At 42.2% G+C, this 12,818-nt stretch overlaps 1 protein-coding gene across 4 annotated transcripts in view; it reads right to left on the reverse strand.

Annotated features, from left to right (window-relative positions):
- NTRK3 (neurotrophic receptor tyrosine kinase 3) overlaps window positions 1–12,818 on the reverse strand; it is a 467,456-nt gene that overhangs the window by 16,978 nt on the left and 437,660 nt on the right. For 2 of the 4 annotated variants that reach the window (XM_087878353.1, XM_060694813.2), the window contains one exon: window positions 12,014–12,088. The exons of the other annotated variants lie outside the window; for them this stretch is intronic. In XM_087878353.1, the coding sequence (XP_087734479.1) occupies window positions 12,014–12,088 (75 nt within the window). The remainder of the gene's footprint in view (window positions 1–12,013; window positions 12,089–12,818) is intronic. 4 annotated transcript variants of the gene reach the window in all.

Genomic DNA, 12,818 nt, shown 5'->3' on the forward strand with positions numbered 1-12,818 from the left:
GGAATCATGGAGCAAGCAGGAAGCACTGAATTTCAACTGCTTTAAATTGAGTCAGACAGCGGTGGGATTCAGCCGGTTCGGGCCAGTTCAGGCGAACTGGTAGTTAAATTGCTGGCTGGCCCTTCCCCTCCCCTCCCCACCACTTCCAGGAGTCCCCACGCCAGTGGTGGGTTGCCCACGGTTTGGACCGGTTCGCAAGAACTGGTAGTAAAACAGGTGGGAGGCTCCGCCCACTGACCTGGACATCATCATAGGTGATCTGTGCATCTGTGATCTGTGAAGCTTCTGTGCATGCGCAGAAGAGCGTGTGCGCGAGTGAGCAAAGTGAGTGCATGCGTGCGGGCGCGATGCAAACTGGTAGTAAAGGTAAGTGGAACCCACCCCTGCCCCACGCGCCCCATTTTGGCTCCCAGGTAAGTGTAGGGAGCTTCCTGGCCTGTTTTTGCTCCTAGGGGGGTGCAGGAGGCCGACTGCTGCCTGTCACACCCCCTGGCCACGCCCACCATGGCCACACCCTCCCAGCCGGTCATTAGTGTAGAGAACCAGTTGTTAAATTATTTGAATCCCACCACTGGAGTCAGAGTATTTATCGTCTAGGACAATCTACCTATATTATAGATGTATCATCTAAACACACATTCCCCCAAGCTTTTGCCTCATTTCCATGCCTCCAAATGTTGCCCCTCCCAATTGAAATGTTTAAATAAAAGCAGAGAAGTAACGTTATCAATAACAGAGAATATTTGTAGCTCAAGGTTGAAGTGAGGGATCCTTGATGCTCTCCAAGTTTGGTTGTTTTCTTGCAGACATTTCATTATCAAATAAGGTAACATCATCAGTACTGCTGTTGTTAGCTAGTTTGGGTAATGAAGTATCTTCAAGAAAACAACCAAGCTCAGAGAGCATCAAGGACCCTTCAGGACTAATATTAAATATACATAGTGGAGAAGTTCACATAATGTCTTAGGTTATGCTAAAATGTGTTGGATATCCAGCCAGTGTCTTAACTTGCTATGAGAAGTAGGCCATTGGGTAAATCATGATTTATTTAGACACTTCATCATACGATATGAGAATATCTGATTGGAACTTGAGTTTAGTATGTTATATCAATTCGGCCAAGATTCACCATCTTAACTATTTTTTAAAATTCATTTAATATCATTTTAATTCCATTTCAGTTTGAATTAATCTTTGTCTTACTTCCTATGCCTGTTTCTGCTCATGGGAAACAAATACAAGTAAGAATAACAGGAACATGTTGGAAATGCAACCACCACAAAGGCACCTATTACCATATGTGGTGGACCTGACCAATGGCGAAACAATATTGGCAAAGGATCAAAATACAAATAGAGGAAATAACACATCAAAAGATAGAACTAAGACCAGAAAGCTTCTTATTAGGCATAGTGAATGGACACTACAAAAAAGAAACAACATATTTAATTATACATATGATAACAGCAGCATGAATACTATACGTGCAACACTGGAAGAGTAGTGATATACCAACACCAGATAAAGTAATCAATAAAATTATGGAATGTGCAGAATTAGATAGACTCACAAAGGAATTACAAAATAGGGAAGAACATGACTTTTACTTAGTATGGGAAAAGTGGTATAGTTGGTTGAAAGATAGGAAAGAGATGAAGCAATAGGAAGTAAACAAAATGACCAAATATAGTATGATGGAAACAAAGAACAGACATAGGTCAACAAAGATCAATAATAGATAGATAAAAGGGAAGGACCAAATAAGGAAGAGTCAAAATACAAAGAGAAATGTATATTACAGTTGCGACAAACTGGACATGTATTGAAATGGGTGTTTATATGTTTTTATGTTTTGTACGTTTCATTGTTCTGTTTAGTTTGTACTTATAAATAAAAATTGGAAAAAAAAAAGAATAACAGGAACTGTGCTTTGTTCATTGCGTTACAATTAGCTTCTTTTTTAAATGAAGACAAATTTAATTTTTGAACTAGTCCCGCCCATTTCTGCTTAGTTTTTAGATTGTAGCCCCTGCCGTTCCTCTCAAAGACCATGTCATCCTTGGTCTAAACAAGTTGTATTTTATGGCTTCATCTTTATTTGCTGCACTTCCCCAAGGTTTAAACCAGGGGTCAGCAACCCACGGCTCTGGAGCCACATGTGGCTCTTTCATCCCTCTGCTGCGGCTCCCTGTTGCTGGTCGGCTCCACAATTGATAGGGCTTTCGGTTAGGACAGGTAGAGGAAAAAGGACGCCGTGCTAGGAGGAGACTCTATGGTGGGGGAACTGGGCTTCCCGTCGGCAGAGGAAAAAGAACGCCATGCTAGGAGGAGACTCTATGGTGGGGGAACCGGACTTCCCGTCGGCAGAGGAAAAAGAATGCCATGCTAGGAGGAGACTCTATGGTGGGGGAACCGGACTTCCCATCAGCAGAGAAAAAAAAATGCCATGCTAGGAGGAGACTCTATGGTGGGGGAACCGGACTTCCCATCGGCTCCAGAATTGAACGGGGGGCTTCTGGTTAGGACCTTTGTGGCTCTTTGACTATTTAAGGTTGCCGACCCCTGGTTTAAACCATGTATTTTGCTAATTCCTGCTATTGTTTGCGGAGGATCTTAGATTCTAAACCTAAGATTTCTTGGAGGAATCTTGTACCGCTGAAAGGCATTTTTTTTTAAAAGAGCCCAAAGTCCTCCTTAGAAGAATTGCAACCTGGTGAAAGGGTCCCAAGGGAACATCTGTCCTTGCAAAGCATCACTGAAATGAAACTGATGGATAGAAAGGCCTTTGATGTCAAACCTGGGGAAAAGATGGTCTGGATCTGCCTGGCAGATAGAATAAAAACAATATCTGCTCATAGACAGGGGTTATTATATTATAAATGGGGAAGGCTTTTACAATTAGGAACCATGGTGGTTTTGCAAACATGTTTGTTTTCTTTCAAATTAAATGGACTTATCACAGCCATTAATCAACACAAATCATAAGGTCAAAGATAAGATGGAAATGGGTTAAATAAAATAAGGGGATTAAGTATAAAACAGAATGTTCAGCTAAAAGAAAATGTAAAGAGAAAAGCTCCCACTTAAAATACAATCAATTTGGGCTAATGGAATTGGTTCCGAAAGCTAATTTGGAGTGGTAGTTAAAGCCACTACCCTGGAAACTGGAAGATTGTGAGTTCTAGTCCTGCCTTTGACCTGAAGCAGTTGAGAGACTAAGCCAGTTACATGGCTATTGACCGCACTGCAATGGCAAGCCTTTCCTAGGGCTGCGTTGACCATAACGAAGCTTTAATTATTCAGGGCAAGTATAGACTCGGTTCTAATAGGAACAGTGGTGGGATTCAGCCGGTTCGCACCACTTCGGGAGAACCGGTGGTTAACTTTCTGAGCAGTTTGGTGAACTGGTTGTTGGAAGAAATCATTAGGGCAGAGAACCGGTTGTTAAATTACTTGAATCCCATCACTGAATAGGATGTAATAATATAATTTGCTTCAATATGGAATGGGCAGCAGGATCCCTGGATGTTCTTCTCATCAACTGAGGATGAAGTAGAATTTGAGAATAATGTGAAAGTGGGTAAGAAAATGAAAGAAAGTGGATGTGAAAGTGGGATTCAGCCGGTTCTCTCCAGATTGCACGAACTGGTAGCAGCAACTGTGGGAAGCTCTGCCCACCCGCCCAGACATAATGTGAGACTACTGTGCATGCGCAGAGGTGGCGTGAGCTTACATATGTGAACCGGTAGAGAAGGTAAGTGAATCCCACCTCTGATATGAACACGCTTGCTAACTGGAGACAAGTCTTCCAATGACTTTGGTGCGGGATAACTTCAACTAAAAGTGTTGTGTCCGGTTATCCCAAAGGTGCTTTTTCAGGAGGCAACTGGACTTCCTTATTTTTTCTCTTGAAGACGTTTTGCTTCTCATCCAAAAAGCTTCTTCAGCTCTTCTTGGATGAGAAGCAAAACATCTTCAAGGAAAAACAAAGTCCAGCTGCCTTTTGAAAAAGCATCTTTGGAGCACAGTTAAGTTGCTTGGTTTGCTTCAGGCAACAATAGGACCGTGGGACATGTTTAGGATGACATGTCCAGAGATGTAGAGCTCCATTTTTATTATTTTTTTGGAAGCGCATTTCTGAGTTTAAAATTAAAAAAGCAAAACTGTGTTAAGCAGGTTTTACACACCTATTGGTGGTGTAATCACAAAACCATTAGTGGTTCGCCTAAATTCAGCAGCAGATCCTGAAGGGCATAAACGTTGTTGAGGAACCGCACATGACCAATAGGTCAACCAGCCTTCTGCTGATGGAGTCTTTTCTGTCAACGTGCCCAGCAGTGAGCTTCAGCTGTTGAATTTTGCTGTCGCTCTTTAATTGTGAAATGTGGATCTCCGTGACAGAGAGAAACACTGAGCTAGCAATCTGCTAATGCTAATTGCTCATAATGGAGCTTCACTTTAGAGAAGCCGAAAGGATGAAGAAAGAGCACAAGGAGGACACAGATGCCAATAGAAGTCTGAGCCACAAAGGCCATTAGAGTGAGAAAAGAAAGCATCCTGAAAGCTCAGCCTCTGATTATCCCTGCATCCCTCCATCCTCCTCTTCCTGAAAGCAATTGGAGGCCCCTCAAACCACCTAGCCCTCATAGAAAGCATTTTGCTAAAATCATGTTCCAGGTGGCAGGCACTGAAAGCTTTTGCCGTAAGACTTCATTAGCCCCCAGTCAGCTAGATGACTTAACCAGCTAAACTTCCGCAGATGTGTCTGCAGATGCCCTTGTCTCCATTAGGGGTTAGCCACAAATGGAGGCTGGAAGGAGACAGGGGGAAACAAGTGGGGAAGAGAAGAGACAGACAAATTTCAGCTGCGGCTGGTAAGAATGAGTGGTGCTATGAAAGTTACGAGCAGGATACTTCATAAATGGGAGTAATTTCCAGCCAGGGGGAGAAAAAAAAACAACCATTCTTGTAATGTCATAGATTTAATAAATGACTCTAGGTCAAAAACCCCTGCAGCAGCCTTATCTACTGCCATTCCATTTAGTGGTTTGAGTGAAGCCAGTGCGAAGTGTGTGCGACAGCCAGCAAAACCTTCCCTCAATTTCGCAGCTGGGCTGGAAAATGATTCTGCTGAGTTGCATCAAACGGACAAACCTGTCTGTTATTATTGGACCATTATTACTATTTGCACGTTCCTACTTCCTGCATCGGAGATGATTTAGCTAGAAAAACAGAGGCACTGCTGCTTCTAACTGCAAAGCAAAATTGATCCATTGTCCAACATGGATATTACAGATTAGACTTCCCCGTGCCGTGTTTCTCCTTTGTAAAACATAAGAGAAAAAGATACACTTTACTAGTTGACTTATGGGCCAATTATCCCGTCGACACGGGGTTACATTTCCTCAACACACTTAATTTGCTTAATTCAATATTTAGAGGGGCTTTTTGCACCGTTTCCAAAGTTTGGTTAGCTTCAACCTCAATCCTAGGAAGAAAACACTGGCAAATCACTTCTGAAAATGTTGGGAAGAGTAACTTGAAGGAACCTTCTTTTCTGTGACTTACGCTGTGTAAACCCAGCTTCTTTGGTTGTCTATGGAGCTTCTCAGTCATCCAGGTCATGATTATCCTGAAGGTGCTTTTTCAAAAGGCAGCTGGACTTTGTTTTTCCTTGAAGACATTTCACTTCTCATCCAAGAAGCAAACCGAAGAAGAGAACTGAAGAAGCTTCTTGGATGAGAAGCAAAATGTCTTCAAGGAAATGCCACCCTGAGTCTTCGGAGAGGAATGGCATACAAATTGAATTAATAAATAAATAAAAACAAGTCCAGTTGCCTTTTGAAAAAAATATCTTTGGGACAAGTTTGTTTGGTTATTGTTCAACATATTATGCAAACTCAGACAAATATTAACTTTACTGGAGAAGGAACATCAGACTGGTGTTCAGCTGCCATAGCTCAGCAAGGAATCCCACCTGATGTCAGGCCTGGAAACCATCTTTTTCATTGGATCTTCAGGCCTTCTACATTTACTACTGTGGGAAACTGGGAGGGGGGATTGTATGGAGCATGGGTGATATATAGTCAAAATAACATTCCTTTCTCAGAGAGTCAAGGACATTTTGCCCTGTACCTGGAGGGCTGGAACTGGGAGGCATCTCCAGTTGGGACGGCGCTTGGATTGGACCATGTGATGGACATGTGGGTGTTGGGCAGGGACTTGAACTTCCCTTTGGGTGGGGAAATCCTGGAAGCTTTCAGATTCGGGTTTTCCCAGATGTGCCAATATGACGTCTCTAACAAAATGGAACTTTGAGGAAACTCAAGCCTCTGAGTTTTCTTTCATTGGGGGTGTTACTTAGAAATCCTGACACCTGAATTCAGGATGCTAAAGACTATTTTATCAAAGTGTTGTTCCTTCAAGATACTACATTTCCAAGTCTCCATACATATTTTACTTCTCTTTGCTCCTTGTTTCTCTCCTGTTTTCATTCTTCCGTATTATGGGAAGTAAGATCTGTATTTCGGTAGTAATTTGATAGTTCCAAAGTCTGTTGGGGGTGAACTTGCAATGCTCTAATTAAATGGTAGCCGGTGACCTTGTAAATACTGTAAATGGTTGGAGGGTAAATATCTGAATATTTCTGACTGCACCACTACAGCCTCGATTAGAGACTGAAGCACAGCAGCAGAAGTGGTAATTAAGTTCTTAACATGCTCAACACTTCCTGACTTGGACATTTTAATAACCTTCAAGGGCCATGGCATCTCTCTGGAGGATCAGAGAACAGGCTCCTCCGCAATCAATATTAAACCTCAGAGTCAGAGCTTTTTTTAAAAAAGAAGGCGAATGCCATCTTATAAAGCCCAAAGATAGGAGCAATGCAGGAAGTCCTCGACTTACAACAGCTCATATAGTGACCGTTCAAAGTTACAACGGCACCGAGAAAATGGTCTTACCGGTGGTGGGATTCATCCAGTTTGGGCCGGTTCGGGCGAACTGGTAATAAAATTGCTGCAGGAGAAGGCTGCAGGGAGGCCTACTAGGCCCAAAATGGAGCACTGAAGGAGGGCAGCGTGTCCCCCCTGTGGCCTGTTTTTGCTCCCAGGAGGCTGCAGGGAGGCCTACTAGGCCCAAAATGGAGCACCAGGGGAGGGCAGTGTGTCCCCCATGGCCTGTTTTTGCTCCCAGGGGAGTGCAGGAGGCTGAGTGCTGCCTGTCACACACCCCTGGCCATGCCCACTATGGCCACGCTCACCCACTGCTCATTATGGCAGAGAATCGTTGCTTGGCAACTGGCATGTTCTTATGATGGTTTTCAGTGTGCCGGGGTCACATGATCCCCTTTTGCGAACTTTCCGAAAGACCAAAGTCAATGGGGAAGCCCAATTCACTTAACAACCCGGTTACTAACTTAACAATTGCTGTGGTAAGAAAGGTTGTAAAATGGGGTAAAATTCACTTAACACATATTTGGGCTCAACTGTGGACATTAAGTCGAGGAATACCTGTATAGAATCCTGCCTCTAGTTATGCTCGCATAACATGCGTAGCCTAGTTAACTAAGCTAGTTAACTAAGCTAGAAGGGACTGGTTTTATTTTGATACAGCCTGACATTGTCTGGAAGAAAAGTAACTCCAGAGCTGATTATACATGTTGTTTAACTATCTGGGCAATAATTAAACCATCATCAGTGGACATGAGAACAACTCTATTGTTACCTCTTTTTTTTTTTTTTAATGTCCCTCCCCGTTCTGAATGGGGTTAGATAAGCCCCACATTCTCTCTACAGAGTTCCATCCACAGAAACGGAATCTGTCATTACTCTCCCAATTCTGTCCTGATGACATTTAGTTTTATTAAAAATTTAAGAAGGGAAAAAAATATACCCTTAAAAGTAACGATGATGTTGACATATTCAGTGCTAACACCTGAAGTTCAGGATTCTAACGATACAATTAACATCTAAGTTTTCATTTACACACCACTAAAGTGGCCACAGTCTGGTGGGCTGACTCGTATCCTGCTCCACAAAAATAATCTCACAGATAGGAATTAAACTTTGCCCAGACATTAATAAAATAGACATAGACATGGACACATGAAAAAAAAACTGGTACAAGTAAAAGGATATAAATAGGCAAAACATAGCCATAAACATATAGAATGATTACGTATAAATGAGGACGGTAGGATAGAGACAGAAGGCACACTGGTGCGCTTATGCACGCCCCCTTAGGGACCTCTTAAGAAACATGAAAGGTCCACGGTAGACAGTTTAAGGTAAAAGGTATGGGGGTTAGAGAGACTAACAACAGGATCAGGTAGAGTGTTCCAGACATTTACTACTCTATTGCAGAAGTCATATTTCCTACAATCAAGACTAGAGTGAATTACATTGAGTTTGAATCTATTGATAGCCCTTGCGTTATTATGGTTGAAATTAAAGTACTCATTTACAGGTAGAACATTTTGGTAAATAATCTTATGAACTAAGCAAAGGTCGGAATGTAGACCGCATAGTTTGAGGCTATCCAGATCTAAAATTTCAAGCCTGGTGGTATAGGGAATTTTATTTCGAGCAGAAGATTTGAGTACTCTTCTAGTAAAATATCTCTGGACCCTCTCTAATGTATTGATGTCTGAAATACAGTGAGGGTTCCAGGGTTCTATATTGCCTTAATTCGGGCTGACTTTGTATAAAATAGAAGACCGCTTAAGGGGGGCAAAAAGGCCCTACCAAGCAGGTATATACAAAAGTATGAAGGCTATTGCTTAATGCATTGTAAGCTGCCCTGAGACTCCAGAGAAAGGCGGCATATAAATCAAACTAATAAATAAATAATAAATAAATAGAGTCAATGCAACTGGATGGAGCTGAGCATTTACTGGCTGGATACCCTTCCTGACACCACATGGAGTTCACAGCAGATTTTTTTTTTGTCTTTGTGTCCTAGGAGATAAATATCTGCTACTACCTAGGATTGAACTCTCCACCTCCCAAGTGGGAAGCAAGCGTCTTCACCACTAGGCCACCAATGCTGCTCAATAGCTGGCTCATCTCATTTTAAAGTAAACCAAATAACCATTTCCCAGCAACATATTTATTCCTCTCAAGACCATTGAGATTAAAATCAATCAGTCAATGAATTCGATAAATCAAATCAATAATTCAAGGTAGCACGGAAAGATTTCCCTCATCCATTCAGTGGCATTTGCACTGGGCATCCAGAAACTCAAAATTTCGGTAACGGTGTCAAAATGCACAAGCAGAAAAGGGTCAGGGCTGCATTGCAAGTTTGTGTCATCTTGCCTTTTTTGGACCCATTCCTCCCATGGAGAGGATCAACATTTTATCCTTCAACAAATCTGTTGGGAAGATCATCCCAAGAATGCCAAATCAGCTTCCAAACTTAGTGAGGATTTGAGCCCAGATCTTATCCAAACTTCTTGAGCTGGGGGTTGGGCTAGAAGACCTCCAAGGTCCCTTCCAACTCTGTTCTTCTATTATTCCTTCCATTGTACCTGTCTGGCTCCCACTGATCTTCTTGTTGAGGTTACTCTTTTCTAAGCTAACAGCTCTTGGTATGATGACGAGTGTATTTTTTATGCACATTAAGTCCACTCATGTTGCTTTCCCCATAATACTTGTAATATATGAAGCCAATGCTGCAATTATTTTCAGATTATAGTCTAATAATACCTGATAATTTGTTAGAAAATATTCATGAGGGTATTATGCAGCTCTCTGACATTTAAAAAATAACAATTCACAGTCCATTTTCCAAGCTTGGGTGCTGTCAAAGGAGGGTTTGCTACAGCACTCCACAATGCAAACAGGCACTTAATCTAGAAAAATGTCTCGTTTGATACAGATGAGTGCCAAGTTAACGGACCAGATACATCCGACACGTCCCATTTTTTAAATCAAAAGTTATAACTGAGATCATTCTACATCTTTGTTCTAGTCACTTCTTTGCAAATATGTAAAAACTCATTTTTTTTTCTTTTTCTTCCCTGGAAGTGGGGGGGGGGAATATGCACACCAATAAATGTGTCCCTTGGGTCACCTGACTTAAAAATTGCTGCTTAGCTGCAGACGGCGATTCTCAAGACACCAACGGAATGGAAGTTTGATAAAGCCTACGTTTTGCATCTTATCTCCAAAAGAATTAATAAAAACTGAAGTGTTTATTTATGGAGTGACACAGCAGCCTAGTTAGCGAGCAAGAACTGATAATCAAATAATGAGAAAGCCAGGAAAACAGCTGCTAAGGTGCTCCAAGGGTACCACTTGGAAATGCAACTTTGGCACCCACTCTTGTGGCTTTCCCATCGTACTTCTTTTTTTTTTTTTCAACTAAATCAGAATATCAAAATGGTGAACATCACTGAGCTCAAACAGAAATGGATAGCAATTTTTCCTCAGCTCAATTAGTTACTCTCTGAGCAATACAAGAAAAGAGATTTTCTTCTTCTTGGTATGAATAAGAAATGGAGGAAGAACTCACTGGGTCCAAATTTGGCTCTAAATTTATCCCAATCTATCCCCAGAAATAAAATTTACTGAATATCTGAGATGCAGTTTGCGACTGTCATCGCTCAAAAGTGCATTACATTAAAGCAGGGGTTCCTACACTCCGTGTTCCCTTTGAGTTATTGGAAATTGTACACCTTTGCTCCAAAATATTAAGAGCTCCGTCTCAGATAGCATGGCAGTGCAGTTGGAGTGATTCATGGATGGTAGTTTGGAGAATATTCTGTTCCTTCCCCATTGCAGCTTAATTGCTTTAATTACCACCATTCCAGGAAGTTAACATTATTTGATTGCTATAGTTTTAAATACATTGTACAAGATGTACTTAGGGATTTCATAGACTTGAGGAAAAAGACAGTTTTGTTTTTTCATTTTTTTAAATAGAGAATTGGACATTTGATGAATCAAAGCATCTGGAATGTGGCTGTATTGTGGAAAGGGCCTTAAACAAGCAGTGTCTTGAAACAAGAAATTCATTTAGTCAAGGTCAGACAGAGAAGGACTGACCTAAGAACAGTTAAGAGTTTGGCTAAGAATAAAAGAATCTTGCCTTTAAGATGGATTTATCTGTTTAAAGGGGGCGCGATCGCCCAGCAGTTAAAGACACTGAGCTTGTCAGCTGGAAAGCTGATTGCCTGGGTTCGAGACCCAACAAGCGGGTGATGGGCGAGCTCTGGTTCCTTGCTCCAGCTCCTGCCCACCTAGCAGTTTGAAACCATGCAAAGGCAAGTAGATAAATAGGTGGGAAGGTAACAGAGTTCTGTGAGCCTCAGTGTACAGTCATGCTGGCCACATGATCACAGAATGTGTCTTTGGATAACGCTGACTCCCTTGGCTCGGAAACCGAATGAGTACCACCCCCTAATGTCAGATATGACTGGACAGAGGAAACCTTGACCTTGACCTTTGTATGTTTAACTCGATTTTGTATTTTCATTTACCTAGAGACATCAAGAACTGAACCCAACTGTTCAAGTGGTTTTTTTACCATTGGCTTGGTCAATGTCACAAAATATGGTCTAGAAAAGGTAAAGGCATAAAAAGAACTAGGATGGAGCAGCCCAGGAAGAGAAAAAGCCTGTGTGTGTATGTGTGAGAGAGAGAGAGAGAGGGAGGGAAGGTGGGAGGGGAAGAGAGAGGGAGAGAGAGAGAGGGAGAACTACAAGGAGTCCCAAAGCGCATCTAGTCATTTTATTCAGGATGAAGTCCTTTAGGTTGAGCACAATGACATGGATAATGTTTCAGAAATGATAGCATCATTCTCTACAAAGGAAGTGGAGGTGTGTAGACTGATCCTAGCAGCTTTTCTAAACAAATGCAGTCTGTTGGATTCCCAGTATAACCAAGGACCTAATCTGGAACATGCTGAGCTTTACTGTTAATCCATCCCAACTCCCCGGTCACTTTGTTCTCATCAAATACCTATTTCCACCACCACCCACTCTCCAGTCCCCGAGTCAAAATCCACTCACTGTTGTAGCTGCCATGGCTGTAATTCTCTGCTGCTGCCACGTTCTGCTGTAATAGCCCTTCGGATGCGTCACTTCCTGACAGTGAATGGGTGAAGACAAGGAGAAATCGGGGAGGAGGGAAATAAACAACAGAGAAGAAAAGCAGGGAGGGAAGATGAGGGGGACGTGAAGGGATGAAGCAGGGGACAAGAAGGGAAAGGGTGTATCTTTAACTCCATCGTTTGTCTGGCTGCAACATTCCAACAGCTTAATGCATTTTTTTTTTCAGGTTTGTATATAGTCACCTATGGCGAGTATGATTTTTTTTCCCCTCCAGGTGACCGACCTGTAAGGAAACCTTTACAAAAGCCAGTAACAATAACAGTAGCAGAGTTGGAAGAGATCTTGGAAGTCATCTAGTCCAACCCCCTCCTCTCGCAGGAGACCTGTACTATTTCTGATAAATGGCGGTCCATGCTCTTCTTAAAAAGTCTCCCGTAGTGGGGCACCCACAACTTCCAAAGCAATTTGTTACACTGGTTCATTGTCCTCATTCTTAGGAATTTTCTCCTTAGTTCAAGGTGGCTTCTCTCCTTGGTTAGTTTCCATCCCTTGTTTTCTGTCCTGCCTACGGGTGCTTTGGTAAATACGTTGCCCCCCTCTTCCTTGTGGCAGCCCTTCAAGTATTGGAAGACTGCTATCATGTCACTTCTGGTCCTTCTTTTCACTAGACTAGGTATCTTTTGCTCTTTCCTTCTAGGTCAGGGGTTTCAAACTTGAGTTCATTGAGGGTCGCATCAGGGTTCTGTTTGACTTCGGGGGACGG

Source organism: Pantherophis guttatus, chromosome 13 (assembly GCF_059756535.1).
Source record: "Pantherophis guttatus breed Tessera chromosome 13, ASM5975653v1, whole genome shotgun sequence".
Taxonomy (NCBI): Eukaryota; Metazoa; Chordata; class Lepidosauria; order Squamata; family Colubridae; genus Pantherophis; species Pantherophis guttatus.